Source organism: Ranitomeya variabilis, chromosome 6 (genome assembly GCF_051348905.1).
Source record: "Ranitomeya variabilis isolate aRanVar5 chromosome 6, aRanVar5.hap1, whole genome shotgun sequence".
Lineage (NCBI taxonomy): Eukaryota > Metazoa > Chordata > Amphibia > Anura > Dendrobatidae > Ranitomeya > Ranitomeya variabilis.
The window spans coordinates 582,029,880-582,057,222 of NC_135237.1; the positions used below are offsets into that span (position 1 = coordinate 582,029,880).

Genomic DNA, 27,343 nt, shown 5'->3' on the forward strand with positions numbered 1-27,343 from the left:
TGTGCCCTCACACTACACAGTACAGGGGTCCTGCGGGGGCTGCAGATACCAGTGATGTCAGTACACAGCTGTGCCCTCACACTACACAGTACAGGGGTCCTGCGGGGGCTGCAGATACCGGTGATGTCAGTACATAGCTGTGCCCCCACACTACACAGTACAGGGGTCCTGCGGGGGCTGCAGATACCAGTGATGTCAGTACACAGCTGTGCCCCCACACTACACAGTACAGGGGTCCTGCGGAGGCTGCAGATACCGGTGATGTCAGTACACAGCTGTGACCCCACACTACACAGTACAGGGGTCCTGCGGGGGCTGCAGATACCAGTGATGTCAGTACACAGCTGTGCCCCCACACTACACAGTACAGGGGTCCGGGAGGCTGCAGATACCAGTGATGTCAGTACACAGCTGTGCCCCCACACTACACAGTACAGAGGTCCTGCGGGGGCTGCAGATACCAGTGATGTCAGTACACAGCTGTGCCCCCACACTACACAGTACAGGGGTCCTGCGGGGGCTGCATATACCAGTGATGTCAGTACACAGCTGTGCCCCCACACTACACAGTACAGGGGTCCTGCGGGGGCTGCAGATACCAGTGATGTCAGTACACAGCTGTGCCCCCACACTACACAGTACAGGGGTCCTGCGGGGGCTGCAGATACCAGTGATGTCAGTACACAGCTGTGCCCCCACACTACACAGTACAGGGGTCCTGCAGGGGCTGCAGATACCAGTGATGTCAGTACACAGCTGTGCCCCCACACTACACAGTACAGGGGTCCTGCGGAGGCTGCAGATACCAGTGATGTCAGTACACAGCTGTGCCCCCACACTACACAGTACAGGGGTCCTGCGGAGGCTGCAGATACCAGTGATGTCAGTACACAGCTGTGCCCCCACACTACACAGTACAGGGGTCCTGCGGAGGCTGCAGATACCGGTGATGTCAGTACCCAGCTGTGCCCCCACACTACACAGTACAGGGGTCCTGCGGGGGCTGCAGATACCGGTGATGTCAGTACACAGCTGTGCCCTCACACTACACAGTACAGGGGTCCTGGGGGGCTGCAGATACCAGTGATGTCAGTACACAGCTGTGCCCTCACACTACACAGTACAGGGGTCCTGCGGGGGCTGCAGATACCAGTGATGTCAGTACACAGCTGTGCCCCCACACTACACAGTACAGGGGTCCTGCAGGGGCTGCAGATACCAGTGATGTCAGTACACAGCTGTGCCCCCACACTACACAGTACAGGGGTCCTGCGGAGGCTGCAGATACCAGTGATGTCAGTACACAGCTGTGCCCCCACACTACACAGTACAGGGGTCCTGCGGAGGCTGCAGATACCAGTGATGTCAGTACACAGCTGTGCCCCCACACTACACAGTACAGGGGTCCTGCGGAGGCTGCAGATACCGGTGATGTCAGTACACAGCTGTGCCCCCACACTACACAGTACAGGGGTCCTGCGGGGGCTGCAGATACCAGTGATGTCAGTACACAGCTGTGCCCCCACACTACACAGTACAGGGGTCCTGCGGGGGCTGCAGATACCAGTGATGTCAGTACACAGCTGTGCCCCCACACTACACAGTACAGGGGTCCTGCGGGGGCTGCAGATACCAGTGATGTCAGTACACAGCTGTGCCCCCACACTACACAGTACAGGGGTCCTGCAGGGGCTGCAGATACCAGTGATGTCAGTACACAGCTGTGCCCCCACACTACACAGTACAGGGGTCCTGCGGAGGCTGCAGATACCAGTGATGTCAGTACACAGCTGTGCCCCCACACTACACAGTACAGGGGTCCTGCGGAGGCTGCAGATACCAGTGATGTCAGTACACAGCTGTGCCCCCACACTACACAGTACAGGGGTCCTGCGGAGGCTGCAGATACCGGTGATGTCAGTACCCAGCTGTGCCCCCACACTACACAGTACAGGGGTCCTGCGGAGGCTGCAGATACCGGTGATGTCAGTACACAGCTGTGCCCCCACACTACACGGTACAGGGGTCCTGCGGGGGCTGCAGATACCGGTGATGTCAGTACACAGCTGTGCCCCCACACTACACAGTACAGGGGTCCTGCGGGGGCTGCAGATACCGGTGATGTCAGTACACAGCTGTGCCCTCACACTACACAGTACAGGGGTCCTGGGGGGCTGCAGATACCAGTGATGTCAGTACACAGCTGTGCCCTCACACTACACAGTACAGGGGTCCGGGGGGCGCTGCAGATACCAGTGATGTCAGTACACAGCTGTGCCCCCACACTACACAGTACAGGGGTCCTGCGGGGGCTGCAGATACCAGTGATGTCAGTACACAGCTGTGCCCCCACACTACACAGTACAAGGGTCCGGGGGAGGCTGCAGATACCGGTGATGTCAGTACACAGCTGTGCCCTCACACTACACAGTACAGGGGTCCTGCGGGGGCTGCAGATACCAGTGATGTCAGTACACAGCTGTGCCCCCACACTACACAGTACAGGGGTCCTGCGGGGGCTGCAGATACCGGTGATGTCAGTACACAGCTGTGCCCCCACACTACACAGTACAGGGGTCCTGCGGAGGCTGCAGATACCAGTGATGTCAGTACACAGCTGTGCCCCCACACTACACAGTACAGGGGTCCTGCGGGGGCTGCAGATACCAGTGATGTCAGTACACAGCTGTGCCCCCACACTACACAGTACAGGGGTCCTGCGGGGGCTGCAGATACCGGTGATGTCAGTACACAGCTGTGCCCCCACACTACACAGTACAGAGGTCCTGCGGGGGCTGCAGATACCGGTGATGTCAGTACACAGCTGTGCCCCCACACTACACAGTACAGGGGTCCTGCGGGGGCTGCAGATACCAGTGATGTCAGTACACAGCTGTGCCCTCACATTACACAGTACAGGGGTCCTGCGGGGGCTGCAGATACCGGTGATGTCAGTACACAGCTGTGCCCTCACACTACACAGTACAAGGGTCCTGGGGGGCTGCAGATACCGGTGATGTCAGTACACAGCTGTGCCCCCACACTACACAGTACAGGGGTCCTGCGGAGGCTGCAGATACCGGTGATGTCAGTACACAGCTGTGCCCTCACACTACACAGTACAGGGGTCCTGCGGGGGCTGCAGATACCGGTGATGTCAGTACACAGCTGTGCCCCCACACTACACAGTACAGGGGTCCTGCGGGGGCTGCAGATACCAGTGATGTCAGTACACAGCTGTGCCCCCACACTACACAGTACAGGGGTCCTGCGGGGGCTGCAGATACCAGTGATGTCAGTACACAGCTGTGCCCTCACACTACACAGTACAGGGGTCCTGCGGGGGCTGCAGATACCGGTGATGTCAGTACACAGCTGTGCCCCCACACTACACAGTACAGGGGTCCTGGGGGGCTGCAGATACCAGTGATGTCAGTACACAGCTGTGCCCTCACACTACACAGTACAAGGGTCCGGGGGGCGCTGCAGGCAGTCACCGTCTGCGCTCGGTGTGTGGGAGGAGTCAGGTTCTCGACTCCCATTGGTGGATTCTTCTTGACCACAAACATGGCGTCCATCTTACTACTCCCGGGAGCGGGTCTTGTCGGTTCCGGGTCGCAGCTCGTCGCCCCATTACTCCGCCCGTCACCGGCACCAGACAGCGCGGGATTTACCTCAGAGTCTCCACAATCCTGAGGCGCCGGCGCGCAACCAACCAACTGCCGCGCTGCAGCCACGTGGTGCTCCGGAAGCACGCGCGGGAACTGAGAGGGCGGGGCAGGTGAGAGCACGTGACCCGTTACTCGGCGGTGGACCGGTTATCTATACGGTGCGGTTATCTGTGGTGCGGTTATCTATACGGTGCGGTTATCTATACGGTGCGGTTATCTATACGGTGCGGTTATTTCCCGCCGTGTGTGTTCGCGCCTCCTGTGTGGTGGCGCTCGGGGTCCGTTGTGTCTTTTCCTCATTATTATACATTGTTATAGCGCCAGTGATTCCAGGACACTTTACATGTGAGCAGGGCAAATAGAGACAAGCGCAATATACGTGAGGAGAAAGAGAGGAGCTGTGTACAGACAAGACTTCCTGTGGCGGCTGCTCCTCTCCTCTGCTGGCGGCTGCTCCTCTCCTCTGCTGGCGGCTGCTCCTCTCCTCTGCTGACTGCTGCTCCTCTCTTCTGCTGGCGGCTGCTCCTCTCTTCTGCTGGCGGCTGCTCCTCTCCTCTGCTGGCGGCTGCTCCTCTCCTCTGCTGGCGGCTGCTCCTCTCCTCTGCTGGCGGCTGCTCCTCTCCTCTGCTGGCGGCTGCTCCTCTCCTCTGCTGGCGGCTGCTCCTCTCCTCTGCTGGCGGCTGCTCCTCTCCTCTGCTGACTGCTGCTCCTCTCCTCTGCTGGCGGCTGCTCCTCTCCTCTGCTGACTGCTGCTCCTCTCCTCTGCTGGCGGCTGCTCCTCTCTACTGGCGGCTGCTCCTCTCCTCTGCTGGCGGCTGCTCCTCTCCTCTGCTGGCGGCTGCTCCTCTCCTCTGCTGGCGGCTGCTCCTCTCCTCTGCTGGCGGCTGCTCCTCTCCTCTGCTGGCGGCTGCTCCTCTCCTCTGCTGGCGGCTGCTCCTCTCCTCTGCTGGCTGCTGCTCCTCTCCTCTGCTGGCGGCTGCTCCTCTCCTCTTCTGGCGGCTGCTCCTCTCCTCTGCTGGCGGCTGCTCCTCTCCTCTGCTGGCGGCTGCTCCTCTCCTCTGCTGACTGCTGCTCCTCTCCTCTGCTGGCGGCTGCTCCTCTCCTCTGCTGGCGGCTGCTCCTCTGCTGGCGGCTGCTCCTCTTCTTTGCTGACTGCTGCTCCTCTCCTCTGCTGGCGGCTGCTCCTCTCCTCTGCTGGCGGCTGCTCCTCTCCTCTGCTGGCGGCTGCTCTTCTTTGCTGACTGCTGCTCCTCTCCTCTGCTGACGGCTGCTCCTCTCCTCTGCTGGCAGCTGCTCCTCTCTACTGGCGGCTGCTCCTCTCCTCTGCTGGCGGCTGCTCCTCTCCTCTGCTGGCGGCTGCTCCTCTCCTCTGCTGGCGGCTGCTCCTCTCCTCTGCTGGCGGCTGCTCCTCTCTACTGGCGGCTGCTCCTCTCCTCTGCTGGCGGCTGCTCCTCTCCTCTGCTGGCGGCTGCTCCTCTCCTCTGCTGGCGGCTGCTCCTCTCTACTGGCGGCTGCTCCTCTCCTCTGCTGGCGGCCTTTTCTCTTGTCTGCTGGCTGCGGCTCCTCTCCTCTGCTGACGGCTGCTCCTCTTCTTTGCTGACGACTGCTCCTCTTCTCTGCTGACTGCTGCTGCTCTTCTTTGCTGGTGGCCTCTTCTCTCCTCTGACGGGAGCTGCTCCTCTGCTGTCGGCCTCTTTCCTCTCCTCTTCTGGCTGCCTCTTCTGTCCTCTTTCCTTCTGGCGTCTGCTCTTCTCTGTTGACGGCTGCTCCTCTCTTCTCTGCTGTTGGCCTCTTCTGGCAGCTTGTCTCTTCTCTGCTGGCGGCTTCTCTTTGCTGGCGGGCGGCTGCTCCTCTTCCCTTCTGACGGCTTCCCTTCTCTGCTGGCGGCCTCTTCTCTCTGCTGGCGGCTGCTGGATCAGCTTGTAACTACTTTTATAGGTCTCTTGTAGTTGGGTAGTGGCTTTTTTATCTGTGTGAGGGTCCCTGCCTGCAGCGTGCGGTCCCAACGGTCTCTGTACCTGCAGCGTGTGGTCCTGAGTATCTGTACCTGCTGCGTGTGGTCCTGGTCATCTCTGTGCCCCCCTTGTGTGGTCCCCAGGGTTTCTGCGCCTCCTGCGTGCTTTTCCGAGGGTCTCTGTACCTGCTGCATGTGGTCCTGGGCGTCTGTGCCTCCCATGTCTGGTCCCGAGGTTCTCTGCGCCGCCTGCATGCTTTCCTGAGGGTCTCTGTACCTGCTGTGTGCGCTCCCGAGGGTCTATGCCTCCCATGTGCGGTCCCGAGGGTCTCTGTTCCGCCTGTGTGCTTTCTCAAGGGTCTCTGTGCAGTCTGCATGCGGTCCTGAGGGTCTCTATTAGTGATGAGCGAGTGTACTCGTTGCTCTGTGGTCTCCGAGTATTTGTTAGTGTTCGGAGATTTAGCTTTCATCGCCGCAGCTGAATGATTTACAGCTATTAGCCAGGCTGAGTACATGTGGGGGTTGCCTGGTTGCTAGGGAATCCCCACATGTACTTATGCTGGCTAATAGCTGTAAATCATTCAGCTGCGGCGATGAAAACTAAATCTCCGATCACTAACAAATACTCGGAGATCACAGAGCAACGAGTACACTCGCTCATCATTATTCTCTATGCCTGCAGCGTGCAGTCCTGGGGGTCTCTGTGCCTGCTGCTTACGGTCCTGAGGGTCTCTGCCATCTGCGTGGGGTCCTGGGGGTCTCTGTGCCGTCTGCGTGCGGTCCTGGGGGTCTCTGCCTGCTGCTTACGGTCCTGAGGGTCTCTGTGCCTGCAGCGTGCGGTCCTGGGGTTCTCTGCCTGCTGCTTACGGTCCTGAGGGTCTCTGTGCCTGCAGCGTGCAGTCCTGGGGGTCTCTGCCTGCTGCTTACGGTCCTGAGGGTCTCTGTGCCTGCAGCGTGCGGTCCTGGGGGTCCCTGTACTGTCTGCGTGCGGTCCTGGGGGTCTCTGTGCCGTCTGCGTGCGGTCCTGGGGGTCTCTGCCTGCTGCTTACGGTCCTGAGGGTCTCTGTGCCTGCAGCGTGCGGTCCTGGGGGTCTCTGCCTGCTGCTTACGGTCCTGAGGGTCTCTGTGCCTGCAGCGTGCGGTCCTGGGGGTCTCTGCCTGCTGCTTACGGTCCTGAGGGTCTCTGTGCCTGCAGCGTGCGGTCCTGGGGGTCTCTGCCTGCTGCTTACGGTCCTGAGGGTCTCTGTGCCTGCAGCGTGCGGTCCTGGGGGTCCCTGTACTGTCTGCGTGCGGTCCTGGGGGTCTCTGTGCCGTCTGCGTGCGGTCCTGGGGGTCTCTGCCTGCTGCTTACGGTCCTGAGGGTCTCTGTGCCTGCAGCGTGCGGTCCTGGGGGTCTCTGCCTGCTGCTTACGGTCCTGAGGGTCTCTGTGCCTGCAGCGTGCGGTCCTGGGGGTCTCTGCCTGCTGCTTACGGTCCTGAGGGTCTCTGTGCCTGCAGCGTGCGGTCCTGGGGGTCTCTGCCTGCTGCTTACGGTCCTGAGGGTCTCTGTGCCTGCAGCGTGCGGTCCTGTGGGTCTCTGTGCCATCTGCGTGTGGTCCTGGGGGTCTCTGTGCTGTTTGCGTGCGGTCCTGGGGGTCTCTGTGCTGTCTGCGTGCGGTCCTGGGGGTCTCTGTGCCGTCTGCGTGTGGTCCTGGGGGTCTCTGTGCCGTCTGCGTGCGGTCCTGGGGGTCTCTGCCTGCTGCTTACGGTCCTGAGGGTCTCTGTGCCTGCAGCGTGCGGTCCTGGGGTTCTCTGCCTGCTGCTTACGGTCCTGAGGGTCTCTGTGCCTGCAGCGTGCGGTCCTGGGGGTCTCTGCCTGCTGCTTACGGTCCTGAGGGTCTCTGTGCCTGCAGCGTGCGGTCCTGGGGGTCCCTGTACTGTCTGCGTGCGGTCCTGGGGGTCTCTGTGCCGTCTGCGTGCGTTCCTGGGGGGCTCTGTGCCGTCTGCGTGCGGTCCTGGGGGTCTCTGTGCCGTCTGCGTGCGGTCCTGGGGGTCTCTGCCTGCTGCTTACGGTCCTGAGGGTCTCTGTGCCTGCAGCGTGCGGTCCTGGGGTTCTCTGCCTGCTGCTTACGGTCCTGAGGGTCTCTGTGCCTGCAGCGTGCAGTCCTGGGGGTCTCTGCCTGCTGCTTACGGTCCTGAGGGTCTCTGTGCCTGCAGCGTGCGGTCCTGGGGGTCCCTGTACTGTCTGCGTGCGGTCCTGGGGGTCTCTGTGCCGTCTGCGTGCGGTCCTGGGGGTCTCTGCCTGCTGCTTACGGTCCTGAGGGTCTCTGTGCCTGCAGCGTGCGGTCCTGGGGGTCTCTGCCTGCTGCTTACGGTCCTGAGGGTCTCTGTGCCTGCAGCGTGCGGTCCTGGGGGTCTCTGCCTGCTGCTTACGGTCCTGAGGGTCTCTGTGCCTGCAGCGTGCGGTCCTGGGGGTCTCTGCCTGCTGCTTACGGTCCTGAGGGTCTCTGTGCCTGCAGCGTGCGGTCCTGGGGGTCCCTGTACTGTCTGCGTGCGGTCCTGGGGGTCTCTGTGCCGTCTGCGTGCGGTCCTGGGGGTCTCTGCCTGCTGCTTACGGTCCTGAGGGTCTCTGTGCCTGCAGCGTGCGGTCCTGGGGGTCTCTGCCTGCTGCTTACGGTCCTGAGGGTCTCTGTGCCTGCAGCGTGCGGTCCTGGGGGTCTCTGCCTGCTGCTTACGGTCCTGAGGGTCTCTGTGCCTGCAGCGTGCGGTCCTGGGGGTCTCTGCCTGCTGCTTACGGTCCTGAGGGTCTCTGTGCCTGCAGCGTGCGGTCCTGGGGGTCTCTGCCTGCTGCTTACGGTCCTGAGGGTCTCTGTGCCTGCAGCGTGCGGTCCTGGGGGTCTCTGCCTGCTGCTTACAATCCTGAGGGTCTCTGTGCCTGCAGCGTGCGTGCGGTCCTGGGGGTCTCTGCCTGCTGCTTACGGTCCTGAGGGTCTCTGTGCCTGCAGCGTGCGGTCCTGGGGGTCTCTGCCTGCTGCTTACGGTCCTGAGGGTCTCTGTGCCTGCAGCGTGCGGTCCTGGGGGTCTCTGCCTGCTGCTTACGGTCCTGAGGGTCTCTGTGCCTGCAGCGTGCGGTCCTGGGGGTCTCTGCCTGCTGCTTACGATCCTGAGGGTCTCTGTGCCTGCAGCGTGCGGTCCTGGGGGTCTCTGCCTGCTGCTTACGGTCCTGAGGGTCTCTGTGCCTGCAGCGTGCGGTCCTGGGGGTCTCTGCCTGCTGCTTACGGTCCTGAGGGTCTCTGTGCCTGCAGCGTGCGGTCCTGGGGTCTCTTAGAGCTCATGACGCTTTCTGCATGATGTTTTGCTGTCTTCTTTATCCAGGAGCTGCAGGGTTACTGCGCCTCATTTGCATAATGACTTTATGATGAGATTTAAGTGTGAACTTTGTGTTTTATGATCTTGCAGATCAATGACGGAAAGAAACAAGAAGCAGCGTTTGCACACGGCGGCCTGAGGTGAGCGCCGACCTGACCCTCCTGTGCGTCCATTGTGTCACCTTCCATCCTGCCGGCCCTCTGTTTTTGTTTTTTTTTTCTTACTCCATCTGTCCGTCTGGCCCTCTGTTTTCCTGTCCGTCTGGCCCTCTGTTTTCCTGTCCGTCTGTCTGGCCCTCTGTTTTCTTGTCTGTCTGTCTGGCCCTCTGTTTTCTTGTCTGTCTGTCTGGCCCTCTGTTTTCTTGTCTGTCTGTTTGGCCCTCTGTTTTCTTGTCTGTCTGTTTGGCCCTCTGTTTTCTTGTCTGTCTGTTTGGCCCTCTGTTTTTTCCTTTCTCCGTCTGTCCGTCTGCCACTGTTTTTCTGTCCGCATGTCCCTCTGTCCGTCCTTCCCCTGTCTGTCCATCCGGCTCTTTGTTTTCCTGTCCACCTGTCCCTTCTTCTGTCTGGTACTCTGGTTTCCTGTCCGCCTATCCCGCCCTCCGTCCAACCTTCGTCCATTTGTCCATCTAGCCTCTGTTTTTCTGTCCAACTGTCAATCCCTCTGTCTGTCCTCCTTGTTCCTTCCTCCTTCTGTCTGTCCGGCCCTCTGTTTTCCTGTCCGCCTGTCCATCCAGCCCTCTGTTTTCCTATCCGTCTGTCCATACTGCCCTCTGTTTTCCTATCCGTCTGTCCATCCGGCCCTCTGTTTTTCTGGCCGCCTGTCTTTCCCTCTGTCCGTGTCATGGGTGTGTCAGGTGTGACACAGTCATCCTGGATCTGGCTGTAGAAGTCTTTGCTTTTAGATCAAGCACATCCTTGATTTTTGCATCTCTGTTATGGAGCGATATCCTTCTCTCTCTAGGACCCAATAGCTACCACCACCTTCTGCTGCTGATCACACACCTGTGCTGAAGGTCTAAATAGATTCAGTTGCTGCAGCATGACGCTTGTGTTAGCTCATAATTGCCTGTTGGAAGTTCTAGCAGTTGGTTAGTGTCTTCCCTGAGGACCCTTGGAGGATTGCAGGGTGACATCTCAGTTGTCTTCTCAAGCTAAGCGCCCCCCCCCCCATCCCTCTACCCTTACTGTCATTAGGTTTATTGGGGACTGACCAGTGCATACCCCATCCCTCCCTATGTATGGCCTTTTGTTAGGGTCAGGCAGGGATTAGGTTCCTGCTCAGCGATAGGTGCAGAACCTATATAGGGATGTTTAGGGTAAACAGGGTGATTTTAGATCTGCCGGGAGGGGGGAGGGGGTTCCACTTCCCCAGTATTTGGGCTCCCCTTCCCTTTTCCCGTTGTTGTGCACTTGCTTATCCTTCACCAGCTTGACACTAACACCAGCCGTACACTTAACAAGTGTCAGAGGTTTTTTTGTTATGTTTTTCCTCCCCTGACATTCACAAGGAAAAGGGCATGTGTTTGTTTTTTTTGTGGGAGGAAGGGACATTTTATTGAAGCCTGTCCTTCCATTCCCAGACAAAAAGAGACTCGATTGACCCTTGGGAGTCTGTAGTTTAATAATCAATGGGTAGGCTCAACTACAACCTGCAATTCTCGGTTTGTCCTGACAGCAGAGGTGGTGCTAGAGAGTAGGACTGAGAGAATTTCTGTGTAGACAGTGGAGCTGGAGTCAGTATGGTGGATGCGGAGTTTTCTAGAATTCATGGGCTTGCTTGCTCGACCTTAGCTGAACCTATTCCTATTTACGCCATAGACTCAGCACCACTTACACGGAGACCCCCGAGGCAGATTGTGCATAAGACTGAGGGTGGGGGCTTTTCATTATGAGGTAATGGACGTCTCCACACTCCTTTTGTTCTGGGTTTGCCCTGGTTGGTGAAGCATAATCCGACGGTGGATTGGCAATCCAGAGAGATTGTGGAGTGGGGAGATTACTGCCATGATAATGGCCTAAACATTACCCTTCGGCCTGTCCCACACGTCCAGATAATTCCGGTACCGGAAAAATCTGTACCAGAGTTATGCGTGTCCGTGTGCTCACGTGGCACATCAGTGTGGCACACGGGCGGCAGCCGTGTGCCGCCCGTGTGCCGACTGGGTACCACAAGGACCGTGCAGGAGACAGCACTAGAGATAAGCGCTGTCCCCTGCATCTGGTGCTGAAGAGTTAGCTGGAGAGAAGGAATGAAAAATCATTGTTTTTTTAATTTTTTTTGTGTTTAAAGTAAAGATCCCTGTCACCACCCCCCTCCCACCCCCTGACCGCTCATACAGGACAAGCTGCGGAGCTGAGAGGAAGCATCGAGGGAGCTGGGTGAGTATTTTATTTCCAGCGGGCGGGCGCCCAGGGGTGGGAGGGGGGTGGTGACAAGGATCTTTATTTTAAACACACAAAATTTTTTAAAAAACAATGATTTATTCGGACTCCCATGACAGCACTACGAGAGAGGGGATCCGCCCTTCAGGAACAGGAAACCTACAGATACAAAAGGGCGGCACCTCTCCCCATGCATCAGTTGGTTTCCTGTTCCTGGAGGGACAGATTCCTACAGATAAAGATCCTATAGGACCCAGGCCGGCCGGCCGAATCAGGTAGCGAGGGGGTCTCCTACCTCGGCCGGTGCGGGAGTCCCTGGAGACGCCACGGTGGTCCAGGCTGCACTGCATGTCGGTGGCGTTTTGGCAGCAGGGAGCAGAATCCGGTGGATCTTCTTGCCTCCATCAGCGCCGGCACAGGTATGTATGGCCGTCCCTTCAGGCTGGGCAGCGGTATAGCGGGGTTTGCGGTGTGCCGGCGTCAGGAGTTGGAGGCCGTCCGGAGCGCTCCTATCCGTTCCCGGCGTTTCCGGGCAGCGGTGACGTCGGGGGCGGAGTCGGTGAGCGCTTCCGGGTCACGGGATGACTGCACATGCGCAGTCGACCTAAGATGGCGACGCCCATCGGACCCTGAACGCCGGATTCATCACAGCACCCGCTGACCATCCAGCTGCAGCCTGAATAGCAGGGACCAATGGGATGGTGCCTGGCAGTCTGCTGACCGGATTCCGGGGGGAATTTAAGCAGGTGTTGGATTTAGAACCCTGCTTTTGGTCACATTCTCATCATGGAGGAAAGTGATGGTGAGCAGCAACCTCTGCTGCTGGAGGAAGTGCGACAAAAGCCCAAAGGAAAGGAGCATGTCGGGAGTGACCAGTCTGGTCGTAAAAGCTCATCCAAGCAGGGATCCAGAGCTTCGACTAGCAAAGAACCCCCTCGTATTCCGGTACCTGTTCTTGGCGTGCACTGGTAAGTGATCTACGTGAATGTTCACTCAGTGATGGGGCCCCTTATACTTTGTCATTTTAGGGGAAGAAAAGTTCAGGCAAGACGAAACATAAAGAGTGCGCCCTCTGCCGGACCAACTTACCAGATTCTTACCCAAAAAATTATGCGCCACCTGTATACAGCAGACGGTGAGGTCTACAGGAGTGGTGGGGGTTGAGTGACATCAGGTCGGTTAGAGGTTACCACCCTTGTTGTCCTCCCCTAGGTAGCGGAAGAATCTGCCAATGCGACCAGCTTAAAGGAGATGATCCGCATGGAAGTAAGGGAATCTCTGCGTTCCCTATCCCAGGCGGGTGGTTCAAAGTATAAGTCTCCCCTGGTGTCTGATTCTTCGGAGGAAGAAAGAGAAGAAGGTTCTTATGCCTCTATTCCCTCTTCCTCTTCATCTGAAGAGGACTCTGGCCGATTCTGCCTACCTCTGGATCGGGTTGACAAACTAGTTAAGTCAGTCAGAGGCACAATGGGCCTGGAAGAGCCTAAAACTCAGCCTTCAAGGCAAGAGATTATGTTCAGTGGGTTGGATCATAAAAAACGTAGATCCTTTCCGGTGAACGATAAGATTCAGGATTTAATTCTACGAGAGTGGAAGAAACCTGAAAAGAAAGGCTCATTACCGCCAGCATTGAAGCGCAGATACCCCTTTGATGATGCAACAGTGGTTACCTGGGACAAGGCCCCTAAATTAGATGCTGCAGTGGCGAAGGCATCAAAAAAAGCCTCACTACCATTTGAGGATATGGGGTCCCTTAAAGATCCTCTTGATAGGAAGGCGGACACCTTCCTTAAAGGTACCTGGGAGATGGCGGCCGGATCGTTGAGACCAGCAGTGGCCGCAACATGTACAGCTAGATCGCTAATGGTCTGGCTGGATCAGTTGGAGTCACAACTTAAGGAAGGCGCGTCTAGGAATACAATCCTAAATGCGCTCCCCGTAATTCAAGATGCTGCGGCCTTCCTGTCGGACGCTTCGGTTGACTCAGTCAGAATGGCGGCCAGGGCAGCAGGTCTTTCCAATGCGGCTCGTAGAGCCTTGTGGTTAAAGTGTTGGTCTGGGGACATTCAATCAAGATCCAAGCTCTGCGCCATCCCATGCAAAGGGGAATATCTCTTTGGACCAACTCTGGATGAGTTGCTTGAGAAAGCAGGGGATGACAAGAAGAAGTTCCCCAACTTAACATCTGCATCTTACCGTCGCCCTTTCAACAGGAGGAGATTTGGTCGCGGAAGAAAACGCGTATCCTCACCCTCTATAGAGATAATTTTAGGTGGGAGGATAGACGCAGGAGAGGTACGGGCTACATGTTTCGCCGTTCCTCAAAAGAACGTAAAAAGTCAGACCAATGACTAGCAATCCCTGTGGGAGGGAGATTGGCAGCCTTCTCTTCCGCATGGTCTGACATCACTAATAGTGACTGGGTCCGAGGCATTATATCAGACGGTCTGAGACTGGAGTTTAACCATTGGCCTCGCGATAAATTTAAATTAACCCCCTTACGTTCCTCCTCTGTTGAACAGACAGCTTTGGAAGCTGAAGTCGTGAATCTATGTCTTAAAAAGGTGCTGATTGAGATTCCAGATTCAGAAAGAGGAAGAGGGTTCTACTCTCCTTTATTTCTGATTCAAAAACCAGATAAGTCATTTAGAACTATCATTAATCTTAAATCCCTTAATGAGTACCTGGTTAATAAAACCTTCAAAATGGAGTCTATCAGTTCTACAATAAAGATGTTGTTCAAACACTGCTTTATGGTAGTTGTAGATCTTAAGATCTACAACTATCATATACCTATCCATGAGAACTTCCAGAGGTTCCTGAGGGTGGCGGTGTCTATAGAGGGAATTGTTCGTCATTTTCAATTTAGAGCCCTTCCCTTCGGCATTTCAGCAGCACCTAGAGTGTTTACTAAAGTAGTCGCTGAGGTTATGGCATATTTGCGGGAATCCAATATCCTCATAATGCCTTATCTGGATGATTTTCTTATTGTAGGAAATTCAGCAGATCATTGCCTTTCACAAGCAAAGACAGCCATAGCCAAACTAGAACGTCTGGGCTGGATTATAAATTACGACAAATCCCGTTTACAGCCCCTAAAAATTCAGAGATTCCTCGGACTGTTATTAAATTCAGAGACCCAACAATGCTGTCTGCCACCTGATAAATTGCTCCACATTCAACAACAGGTGTTAAAGGCGATTAATAAACCATCCATGACCCTTAGACAGGCCATGTCACTGTTAGGATCCCTAACTTCGTGCATTCCTGCCGTCCGTTGGGCCCAATACCATACCAGACCTTTACAGTTTGAGGTTCTGGATAATGATAGAGCCTTACAGGGGTCCTTGCAGGGTCAGGTGATGTTAAGTCCGGTAGTGCTTACATCTCTCAGATGGTGGCTAGTAGAAGACAATCTGTCGGCAGGAGTTCCCTGGGTAACGCATGTGACTCGTGTAATTACAACAGACGCCAACCCTACGGGGTGGGGGGCACACATGGGTGACATCGTAGTTCAAGGGCTATGGGACCCTCAAACATCAGCCTCTTCTAATCAGAGAGAGTTAATGGCTATTAATTTGGCAGTTAAGGAACTCCTCGTGTATCTACAGGGTCACCATGTCAAGATCCTCTCCAACAACCAGGTGGCAGTAGCCTACGTAAACCACCAGGGTGGAACACACTCCGAATCTCTGATGGAAGTAGCGGACCGCCTTCTCCAGACAGCAGAGAGCAATTTACTATCTTTAACTGCTCTGCATTAAAAGGGGAAAGAAAACATAAAAGCGGACTTTCTAAGCCGCAACACCTTAAAACAAGGAGAATGGTCCCTGAACAGGAACATCTTCAGTCAGATTGTCCACATGTGGGGTCATCCAGAGGTGGACCTGTTTGCCACCAGGGACAACAGAAAAACAAAAAAGTTCTGTTCCCTGAATCCCAGGGAGAATCCGTTGGCAGTGGATGCTTTCCTGATCAAATGGGACTTCCAATTGGCTTATGCGTTCCCCCCGCTGGGCCTATTACCTCTTGTGGTCAGGAAGATAAGGGAGGACCAAGCCAGGGTCATACTGGTCGCCCCTTTCTGGCCCAAGAGGGCTTGGTTCGCTTGACTCAGGACCATGTTGGTGAAAGACCCCTGGGTACTCTGGACATTCCAAATTTACTCCATCAAGGTCCGATCACCCATCCTCAGGTGAAGGGACTCCATTTGACGGCATGGTGTTTGAGAGGTCATTGTTAAAAAAGAGGTTTTTCCCCAAATTTAATTGATACCCTTATGAAGAGTAGAAAAAATATAACAACAAAGATCTACTCTAGAACCTGGAGGAAGTTCTTGGCCTCTTCAGATTTTAGAATCGAAGAAGGGTTACCAATTAACCAAATTTTAGAATTCCTGCAGAAGGGATTAGAGCTAAATCTATCTACTAGTACGTTAAAAGTACAAGTCTCAGCCCTAGAAGCCCTGTTTTCTTGTAACATTGCTAATAATTATTGGGTATCAAGGTTTATAAAAGCTTCTAGTAGAGCTAGACCTATACACAAGAACAGGTCGGTACCTTGGGATCTCAACCTAGTCCTTTCAGCCTTGACTAGAGAACCATTTGAGCCCTTACATTTAGCCTCAGTTAAATTGTTGTCCCTCAAAACAGCATTTTTAGTAGCAATAACATCTGCTCGTAGGGTTGGGGACATACAGGCGCTCTCTAGACTCTCCCCTTATACAGAGTTTCTACAGGACAGAGTAGTCCTCAAACCGGACCCAGCCTATCTGCCAAAAGTGGCCTCACATTTTCACAGATCACAGGAGATAGTGTTACCATCATTTCTCCCTAATCCCTCTAATACTAAGGAAGAACTACTCCATACGTTAGATGTTAGAAGATGCCTGTTAGAATATATCACAGTCACTGACGCTTGGAAGAGAGAGGATGCGTTATTTTTATCCTTCCAAGGTCCTAGGAAAGGGCTTAGAGTTTCGAAGTACACACTAGCGAAGTGGATTAGGGAGGCTATCTCCCTGGCTTATACTACAGGTGGAGGTCCGGCTCCGCAGAATCTGAGGGCGCATTCCACCCGGGCCATGGCTACATCCTGGGCGGAGAGATCTGGAGTATCAATCGACCAAATATGTCAGGCGGCCACATGGTCATCCCCTTCCACCTTTTTTAAACACTATCGGTTGGACATCGGTTGGACTTGGGGTGCTCCTCTGATCTCACCTTCGGGTTAAGGGTGCTGCAAGCTATAGTCCCTCCCTAAGGTAGTTTTACATCTCTTTAATTCTCTCGTAGTGCTGTCATGGGAGTCCGAATAAAGCATTAAGCTACTTACGGGTAGCGGCATTTTTCGGAGGCCCATGACAGCACCCTTAGTTCCCTCCCTATTCACGTGGGGGCTGCACTTCCTTTAATGAGACATATAGATCTCACGTGTGATTTCTAGTTATATTTAAATTGATTGATTTGGTATATAAACTGTATATAATGTATACTTGTGTGCTACTAACCGCATTAGTCCTCTCAGGCTCTAATATACAACTGATGCATGGGGAGAGGTGCTGCCCTTTTGTATCTGTAGGTTTCCTGTTCCTGAAGGGCGGATCCCCTCTCTCGTAGTGCTGTCATGGGCCTCCGAAAAATGCCGCTACCCGTAAGTAGCTTAATGCTTTTTCATTCCTTCTCTCCAGCGAATGCTGCTGGAAAGAAGAAATGAATGGCGGCTTCAGCACCACAAGCTGGGGGGACAGCGCTTACTGTAGCGCTGTCTCCTGCACGGCACACGGACAGCATCCGTGTGCGGTACGTATTTTACACGGACCCATTGACTTTAATAGGTCCATGTGATCCGTGCGCTCCCACGAACACTGACATGTCTCCATGTTTTGCACACGGACACACGGTCCGTGAAAACACACTGACGTGCAGAGACACATTGATTTTAATGTGTCTACGTGAGTCAGTGTCTCTGGTACATGAGAAAACTGTCACCACACGTACCGGAGCCACTGACGTGTGAAACCGACCTTCCTGCAGTATCTACGGGGATCTTACCAGGGTTTTGTCAGGCTTTGGAGACGTATTTTCTGAGAAATAATGTCAGGATTTGCCCCCCCTTCCATCGGGCATATGACTGTCCTATTAACCTGACTCCTGGAGCTAAATGGCCCAGACTGTACAATCTGTCCTGTCCTGAGAGACAAGACACAAAAAATTTTATTACTGAGTCTTGAGAAGGGATATATCAGACCTTCATCTTCGCCCGTGGTGGAAGGGTTTTTTTCGTGAAAAAGAAAGATGGCGGTCTTCATCCCTGTTTAGATTTTGGGAATTGAATCTAATTACCATATGAGATCCATATCCTCTTCCTCTGATTCCTGATTTATTCAACCGGGTGGTGGGAGCTAAGGTTTTCTCAACGTTGGATTTAAGGGGGGGGCCTACAACCTGCTTAGAATCGGGGAAGGGGATGAATGGAAGATGGCATTCAATACCCCTGAGGGACATTTCAAGAGTCTGGTCATGCCTTTCGATCTGGCCAATGCATCGGCGGTGTTCCAGCATTTCATAAATTATATTTTCCATCATTTGATGTGCACGTTTGTGGTGGTCTATCTGGATGATATGGTTTATTCACCTGATTTGGAGACACATCAGGGCCATGTTAGACAGGTGATTCAGATATTAGGGGATAGCAATCTTTATGCCAAACTAGAAAAATGTGTTTACGCTGTCCAGGAGGGGCCGTTTTTGTGGTACCTGTTGTCATTTTCAGGTTTTCAAATGCATCCGGAGCTGGTTCGTTCTGTGCTTGATTGGGACAGTCCCAAGAATCTGAAGGCATTACAGCACTTTCTGGGTTTTACTAAGTTTTGCCAGAACTTTATTCAAAATTATTTGGTAATGGTGAAACCCCTTACTGCCATGACAAGGAAGTGTTCTGGTTTCTCTAAATGGTTGGATGCTGCTCAGCAGGCCTTTTCCTCGTTAGTTATTTTGACACTGCACCTTTACTCAGTCAACCCGATGTTTGTGAACCTTTTATCGTAGAAGTGGATGCGTCAGAGGTGGGGGTAAGGGCTGTGTTGTCTCAGGGTCCGTCCTCTGATAAATGTCGTCCACGCGCCATGTTTTCCCAAAAATTATCCTCGGCTGAGAGAAATGATGGCGGGGGTAATAGGGAGCTTTTGGCGATTTGTTATGGAAATATTAGGGTTGGATAAATATATCCCTGTGTGTGCTGCGGCCGCTCCCAATTACACAACTGTGACAGAACAACATTCCATCAATACTGATACTTTATTGTACATACATAGTTTTATATTTTCACATAGAAAGGAGTGGTTAGGGGTTGTCAGGGGTGGTTAGTTAATTATCATATTGTCTAGCTCTTCTGTCATTGGTTATCTAAACATATATGGAATATTGTGATTAATGCTCATATGACTGCTGATCAAGCAACTAAACTCGAGTTCTCTGTCTAGGACAAAGTGGAGACACCTGACCAGCAGTCACCAAACATCTGACTCTCTTCTGCTTTTAGGGGTGGAAAACCCCATATGATCTGTCTGGGTTATATCAGGCTTATATCAGTTCAGTTCGTGTCAGCCATTTTAAACCATTGATTATAATATATATATTAGCTGTGAGCATATAAGTATATATTTGATTATAGAGGAGTATACATGCAAGTGAGATCTACATGATATATATATTTCTATCACAAGCCCCCCTTAGATATCACTTGCCCTAATCCTAGCCTCCTGTCCCAAAGCGCTGCAACTCTTTTGTGCTGTTGGCGAACTGACACAAGCCTAACGCCTGTGCCCCACTCCATACAGACTTTTCGCAAATGGGCGGTCAGGAGATCTGTCCCTAACGGGGGTTCGTTGCAATCAGTCTCTTAGTCAATAGCATGTGTAGTGAGCGATGTGTAGTCTTTATCAGGTAGGTCATCTGTTCGGTCAGGCAGGGCATCCACGACATCATTCTGGCTTGGGTGTCATCTTCTGGTAGGGGAGCTTTCTTGCGATGCGATGAGTGGATCCAAGCGAGTCTTCCCTCCAGTTTCACAGAGTTTGGTGTCATCAGCAGCACTTGAACAGGACCATCAAATCTGGGATCGAGTGGTGTTCTCCTTACAAGCTTTTTCACCAACACCCAGTCTCCTGGCTTCTAGGAGTGCATACCGGACACTGAATCTGGATCTGGCAATGAAGAAAAAAACTCGAGAATGGATGTTAGCAAGTTTCTTGGTGATTTCAATTACATAAGCAGACAAAATATCATATTACATAGTCAGCTGCTGAGGGAAAATATACCCCTAACCTGGGACTAGACACAAACAAAATTTCACGTGGTGACAGCTTTTCTGGGCCTCTGGGAGTGTGCCTAACACTGAGTAGTGTGATTGGGAGTGTGTAGGCCTAAGTCTGACCCTACTGCTGACTAGATCTCTCATGTGAGGTTTGCTGTGAATGCAGGTCCCTGGTCACTCTCTATCACTTCTGGGACCCCATAGCTGCATATCTCGTCTCTGAGAGTAGCTTCTTTGCAGTAGTCTTTGCTGACTGGTTCCTCACTGGGAAAGCTTCTGGCCATCCTGAGAACACGTCCGCGACCACAAGGGCATATTCGAATCCTCCACTTGGCGGCATCTGGATGTGGTCTATCTGGATCCTCTGGAAGGGGTACAGTGGTCTGGCAAGTTGATGAGTGGGAACTTTCTTGATTCTTCCAGGGTTGCATTTGCCACAGGTCAGACAGCTGTTTATGAACTTGGCTGTTAGGGTGGAGATTTCTGGAGTGAACCAGTAAGCACCAATCGGATCATTCATCTGTGTCTTTAATCTGTGTGTGGGCCCATGTGCCCACTGGACCACCATAGGGTACATGCTTCGGGGTAAACAGGGTTTGTAGTCCATTTAGTATACCCTTCCTTCTTCATGTGTTGCTCACTTCTGCATCCAGCATTCCTTCTTGTCCTTTGGGGCTTGCTCTTGCAACTTTTTTGAGCAGATCCCAGGATGTCATCTTGTCAGGTTTCCTGTCTTCAGCCGTCCTGTAGTAGCCGTCCGGCTCTACGACCTCTTCCACTTGTCCATATTGTCTTTCCTTGACTGTTTCTTTGGCTGCCATATCCGCCATGTTGTTGCCTCGTGCCCCTACTGTGTTCAGTTTTCCATGCGCTTTGACTTTTAGCATTGTCACCACTTTTGGAAGTTGAAGTGTGTTCAGCAGGTCCTTAATGGCTCCATTGATGCTTCACGGTTGTTCCGCTGGCTGTTATGAAGTCCCTTGCAGCCCAGATGGGTCCGAAGTCGTGTGCTATGCCATGCAAGTACCTTGAATCGGTATACATTTTCTCAGTCTTGTCTTCTGCCATCTGGTAGGCCTTCATCAGCGCTATCAGTTCTGCTTCCTGGGCTGACAGACTGGGCGGCAGACTTCTGGACCACAGGATCTCTTGATTGCTGGTCGCTGCACCTCCCGTGTGGAATCTTCCTTCATCATCTGCAAATCTGGAGCCATCCACATAGAGGATCAACTCTGGGTTGGTCAGTGGCTCTTCTGCCACCTTGGGTAGTCCTGCTGTTTCCTGTTGCATGATGCTGAAGCAATCATGGTCATCCGTCCGGAGCAAATTCAGATCCCTGCAGAAGGTATCATGCAGATTTTGATCAGACTTTTTATCTGAGGATCCGTATCTGTATCCCCCCTTGGGAGTGGGAGTAGAGTGGGCGAATTGAGGACTGTGCATTTGGAGATGGTGACATTGTTGGGCAGGAGTAGAGAGCACTGGAGGCGAAGATGCCTGGCGGTGGAGAGATGTTTTAGCTGGGTTTGGTTGAGGATTGCTGAGATGTCATGCAGAGCCAGGATTTCCAATGGTTTTTCCACTGATGTCAGTAGTCCTGTCCAGGAGGGCGTGTGCTGCAACTGCTGCTCTCATGCGGGAGGAAGAGGCTTCCCTTGCAACTGGATCCAGGCAAGCTGAAAAGTGGTCCGAAAGTCTCTGCTTTCCCCCCTGAAGCTGTGTCAGGACTCCAGTAGCAAGGCCTTCTTTTCTCATCAAGTAGAGACGGAATGGCTTCTTGTAGTCAGATAGGCCTAGTGCTGGCGCTGAGACTACAGAGCCTTTTAACTTCTTGAACGAACTGAAGGCCACATCTGTCTGGAGGAACGGGGTCACACTGACGTATTCACACAGAGGCTGCATTAGGACGGAAGCATCAGGGATCCAGGCTCTGCAATATGAAACTAGACCAAGGAAGGCCTGTAGCACCTTTGGAGTTGTCGGAGGGACCATCTTCTCCACTGTGGTCTTCCGGTCATCTGTCAGGTGTTTCGCCTGGTGAGCAATACAGTGTCTCTGGAACGTAACTTGCTTCAGACACCACTGGACTTTGTTCTTTGAGATCTTGCAGTGCTGCTCCGCCAGGTAGAGTAGGAGATACAAGGAATGGGCTTTACACGTGTCAAAGTCAACTGCACAAAGGAGTAGATTGTCCATGTATTGTAGCAGGGTTACTTCTGCTTGTTCTGTGACTCAGTTGGTGAGAACTGTGGACATTGCTTTGGTGAACTGTGAAGGGCTGTTCTGGGCCCACTGTGGCATCACTGTCCATGTGTGGTGTCCCCTCTGGTGCATTAAGGCAAACAGGAACTGGTCTTCCGGATGAAGGGGGAACACTGGAGAAAACCTTAGCCAGGTCGGTCACTGTGAACACTTTTGCTGTGGCAGACACATTTGAGAGCAGAGTGTGCGGATTCGGCATAATTGCAGTTTCAAACACCGTGGCGTCATTCACAGCTCTCAGGTTATATACCATTCTGAACTTGGCTGGCTCTCCTTTTACAGTCTTTTTCTTGATGGGGAAAAGCGGGGTATTGCAAGGCGATGTGCGAGGAACAATGATTCCTATTTCCCGGTAGACCTTCAGTTGGTCAGAGGCAGCTTGACTCTAGGCCTGGCCTGGGCCTTACGAGGGTACGGGGTTCATGGCTTGAGTGACACCCGTACTGGGGCAACTTGAGGTTTTCTCATGTGCTGGGGTCCCTTAGACCATAGACTTTCTGGTACTACATCCAGTACCTCCTTGGGTAGGCCTCATCGATTGTTTAATGTTCTTGTAGGGCCGCCAGCATGACTCTTCTCGGGTCAGGGATGAAGAAAGTGTCACTGTCCCATCTTCCTGGAACACTGTGGTTGCCTTCAGCTTCTGCAGTAGGTTCGCTCCCAGTAGGTTGAGTGGCAGGTCCTTTACACCACAAACTGGGACAGGATAGAGTGTCCTGGCTGAGTGCACACGCTCAGTGGCTTTGTAAGCTGAGAATGTCTGACTTGACCATCAATGCCCATGCGAGACACAGAGGATTCTGATAGGCAGGTGGGATCAGCGAGTTCCACAGGTGTCATCACACTTCTGGCTGCACCACTTTGGATCTGACAACGCCATCCATTTTAAGGGTAATTTGAGGTACTGGTCTTGCAGATGAAGTTTTACATGTCAGGAGCGTAGTGTCTTGCAGACCTGGCTTGCTTGCCTCTGTCCTATGGACGGGGTACTTCACTGCTTTCTGCACTTCCTCCTTGACCTGTTTCTCTGGACCAACTCTTGGATTGCATGGGTCCAGTCTCTTCGGGGGCGTGAGTGCTTTGCACTGGTTCTGGAAATGGCCAAACTTGCCACAGATGTAACACTTGACACTTTTTCTGTCTTTGTAGGGTGGTTGCGCTTTCAGGTCAGTGGTCACCATGAGAGGGGCTGTCTTCTGCACCCCTGGTTGGGACTCAATCCCTTTGGCTACTGTGGACAACGGCATGATGGGTACTGTAGCGGCAGCGGGGTCCGGCCTGCTGATTGAAGCTGCGGTGGTAAGACGGGGCCTGCAGGTGCATTCGTGACGAGGCCCGGGGTGCCATGAGACCGGCGGCTGCATCCAACCCAAGGTCTTGGGGCGTTACAGGGGCTGTGGCTGCATCTGCCATCACTTCTTCCTCCTGCTCCGACATAGCTTCTCCCCTTTGCTAACCTTATTGAGGTCGGTGTCTCCTCTCTGGAGTCTGCAGCGGTTCCTCTGGTGGTGTGTTGGTCGGCACTTTGCAGCGTCTTCACCTCTGGCTCCCCTTCTGGTGTTCTCAGCAGCACGGCACCCGTTTCCTTCTTTGTGCTCTTTGTGGTGCTATAATGGTGGCAGTTTTGGCAACAATTAGCAATAAACAGTCTCCTAGGCGCACATAAAACATTTTTTCTGGGTCAGTCCACTGCTATTGAACTGTTCCTAGGCCTAGCCACTATCAGTGGTTTCCTGATTGGCTGTCTCAGTCCATGCCCAAAGGCCTGTGTATCTGGTCATGAATGGTGAAGCCCAAGTCTTGGAATACTTGCATTACTCTGCAATGAAACTTCTTTACAGACTCTGTCTTATCTTGGCTCATGTCATGGCTTGTCCTGCCAATCTGCCTTTGGCCCACTCTCTGAGCTGTTCAATTAGCTGTGGCCCTGACTCCCAAGCGTGTACGTCTGATTCTGCTGGAAGTTTGAATTGTTCCTTCATGATTGGCCAGAGTGCATCACCTGCTTCTATTTTCATTCATGGCCCAGAGATCATTCCAGCTGGCTGCATATGTTTGCTGCTTCTGCTACATTCTTCGGTAAAATGGCATGGGATGCATCCCTGGGTCTGGAAGATTGTCATCTGACTTGAAGTGCAGTGCACATAGTGTAATGGTGGTGCCTCTATCTGCCCCTGCATTCTTGGTGCCTGTGGGTTTCTTTTCTAGTACTAGACAGCATGTATGATGTTCCCTCTTCATCTTCATCAGAGGAATAGTTGTGATGGCTTGTACTGGGGTCGTACACTGACTGATTTTGGACTTAGAAGTTGCTTTTTTATGTGAGGATGTCTCCCCCCTTGCTGAAGCTATGATGGATTAGGATTATAGTTTCATGTTGGTGTGAATGTGGATGTAGGCAGCTCTGACCGGTGCTGAAGCTGTACATTATCAATACATGGTGATATCAAAGTTCATGTAAAACCTTAAGGGTTACAATATTGTTGACTGTGAAATGAGGTAACGGAGGATCTGTCAGTGAGCTCGTTCTGATATCATTCCTCCCCCCTCTGCACCCAGGGCTGAGCTGACTGCTGCCTGATATGTCTGGGGCTGCCCACTGTAGGGGGGGCTTTCACCTTCTCTCCCCGATATCACAAATGGCAATGGCTAGACTGTGCCAGGGACATGGAAAGGGAACCTTGTGCTGCAAGCACCATATTGTTTGAATTGGGCGTTGGCCCAGCCGGCAACAAGGAGGAAAAAAGAGGAAGAAGAAGGGGGAGGGGTTGAGGAGTGAGACAAAGGAGTAGAGAGAGAGGAGAGAGGAGAAAGGTGGAGAGAGAGGAGTGGTGAAGAGAGGAGAGAGAAGGAGGGGAGTGGAGGGTGAGAAGAAAATGGAGGGTGGAGAAGGAGGGGAAGAGAGAGAGAGAAAAGGTGTGGTGGGGGAGTGGAGAGGAAAGGAAAGAGAGAATGCGGAGAGAAAAGACTGACAGAGGAAAAAAGAGGATAGAGGAGCACAACAAGAATAATAGAGAGGAGCAATTATGCCTTCTCCCTGTAGGGAGAGACGGGGCGCACCACATACTGTGCAAAAATAACTACCTATACCATGGATTCTGCTAAAAGCAGACTGCGCAGATTCTCCCGTCTCATACCCACAAAAATCACTTCCTGGTTTGCTCACATAACTTTCTGTACCACCTAAACGATGTAAGCTCTGCTGCCACTTCATACCATGTATTAGTATTCAGCAATCTAACATCAGCTACTGTAACTTCCCTTATTTTCCTTTCTACGTCATGCCACTCCGCAGCTTGAAATCTGCCATTCTAATGAATTTCACGTACTTTATACCTTCCAAAATCTTCACATACTTAACACCTTCGTGTCCTGCCACTATCTAGGGGCTGTTTTCTCATCAGGAAGTAAAAAGACTTTCCTGTTGCTCGGCCACTTTGTTCCCCATGGCAAAAGCAAAAAATGAAAATGAAAAACACACAAAAATGAGAAAAGAAAACAGTACTAAAAAAAACTTCTAAAAATGAGTATATAAAACACTAAGAAAAACTCAAAACGATAAGAAAAACCGTCAAAAACTTAGTTCACAACCAAAAACTCAAAACTTTGATACAAGAGAAAAAAAACTTTTTTTTCAAAAATAAATAAATAAAAAATAAAAAGGTAAAGAGATTGAAGATTGAGGAAAACTTAATTAAAAAACTTTAAAATGCCGCAAAAAGAAAAAGACCCTTTAAGAGAGTAAAAAAAAAATTAAAAATTAAAACGGCTTTTCTCTTTTTTTTTCCTTTAGAATCTCTGCGCTCAAATGCAGTCAGAGACACACTTCCTCTTAGATATCACGTATGCCATTGCAATAATATCAAATGTCACTAAAATCACGTTTCTGAAAACACTTATGTCACATCAAAAATGATAGATACAACTTAAATTTCACTTCTTCACAAAAAAAACTACACATACCCAGCATTGCAGCTGAAAACAGTCCGGAAAAAAAATGTGACAGTTTGATTTACAATGCATATCTCTCTGCTAAACAGCACGGAGAAAGAGGAAGTTCGGACAAGAGAACTATTTCTGCTTCTTAAAGCGGCAATAGTACATGACACAAACAGACAGATAGACAATCCGAGAGATGCCCTTTTAAAGGGAACCTGTCACCTGAATTTGGCGGGACCAGTTTTGGGTCATATGGGCGGGGTTTTCGGGTGTTTGATTCACCCTTTCCTTACCCGCTGGCTGCATGCTGGCCGCAATATTGGATTGAAGTTCATTCTCTGTCCTCCGGAGTACACGCCAGTGCAAGGCAATATTGCCTTGTGCAGGCGTGTACTCCAGAGGACAGAGAATGAACTTCAATCCAATATTGCGGCCAGCATGCAGCCAGCGGGTAAGGAAAGGGTGAATCAAACACCCGAAAACCCCGCCCATATGACCCAAAACTGGTCCCGCCAAATTCAGGTGACAGGTTCCCTTTAAATTCTGTGACACATGCAGGTTGCGCTGGGAACAGACTACTGCCAATCGCACTGGACGCACCTGCGCCCGGGCCACCTGAGTGCTTGAGAAGCACAACAAGCGGGAAATCTACCACCCCGGTCCGGACGTCCTGACTGGATCGCCGGCACTACGGGAATCTGCAGTAGCCCTCTTAAGTTATCACTTCCCGTGCCTGGAACATGGGACTACCTGCCCCGGAACTCTGCGTGTTCCTCCTATGCACGGGAATCCTGCAATAACTTATCGAGCGATTTGGCCTCCTGCGGTCTGTTTCTCAGCAACCACAAACAAAAGTCACTTTTTCTTCCTCTCTCGGATTTTACACAAAACATATACACGGTCCACAGCAGACACCTCCCAGGGTGGATTCGTGGCTACGGATTTTTTACACTACCTGGGAATTCGTGACCACATCTTACCGGCAAGAGGCATAGACAAGGACTGGGCACAGGGGACTTTCAGGTAAGATGATAACATTTTCTTACCTTACTTATGGAGCTGCGCAGTCTCCTGCCCCTGTGCCAAAGCCACGGCCATAACTTCGGTTCCGGTCAGTAGTGGGTCCACGTGTGCGTTTCATCCGAGCCGTTGGGCGCCATTCTGTTATGGAAATATTAGGGTTGGATAAATATATCCCTGTGTGTGCTGCGGCCGCTCCCAATTAGACTGAGTATTTTGAGCGCAGGAGGCCAAATATGGACTGTACACAACTGTGACAGAACAACATTCCATCAATACTGATACTTTATTGTACATACATAGTTTTATATTTTCACATACATGATATATATATTTCTATCACAGATTAAATTGGCATTGGAGGAGTGGCGACATTGGTTGGAGGGGACTGTCCATCCCATTACTGTTATCAATGACAAGAACCTGTCATATCTTCAATCGGCTCAATGTCC

General features: G+C 52.4%; 2 protein-coding genes across 11 annotated transcripts in view; one reads left to right on the forward strand and one right to left on the reverse strand.

Moving 5' to 3' along the window:
- Positions 1 to 3,806, reverse strand: part of FBXL6 (F-box and leucine rich repeat protein 6) — a 140,642-nt gene extending 136,836 nt beyond the window's left edge. The window contains exon 1 of one of the 5 annotated variants that reach the window (XM_077271585.1): positions 3,675 to 3,806. Coding sequence is in view for 4 of the 5 variants with exons in the window: in XM_077271583.1 (XP_077127698.1) it covers positions 3,498 to 3,578 (81 nt within the window). In the remaining variant the exon portion in view is untranslated. Of the gene's footprint in view, positions 1 to 3,497 lie in introns of all 5 variants that reach the window. The other 4 variants (XM_077271584.1, XM_077271583.1, XM_077271587.1 and 1 more) reach the window with 4 other exon arrangements.
- The window catches only part of SLC52A2 (solute carrier family 52 member 2), a 97,841-nt gene continuing 74,143 nt past the window's right edge, over positions 3,646 to 27,343 (forward strand). Inside the window, exons 1-2 of one of the 6 annotated variants that reach the window (XM_077271588.1) lie at positions 3,646 to 3,781; positions 9,064 to 9,113. The gene's annotated coding sequence lies outside the window, so the exon portion shown is untranslated. Of the gene's footprint in view, positions 4,017 to 5,494; positions 5,594 to 9,063; positions 9,114 to 27,343 lie in introns of those variants that run through there. The other 5 variants (XM_077271592.1, XM_077271589.1, XM_077271593.1 and 2 more) reach the window with 5 other exon arrangements.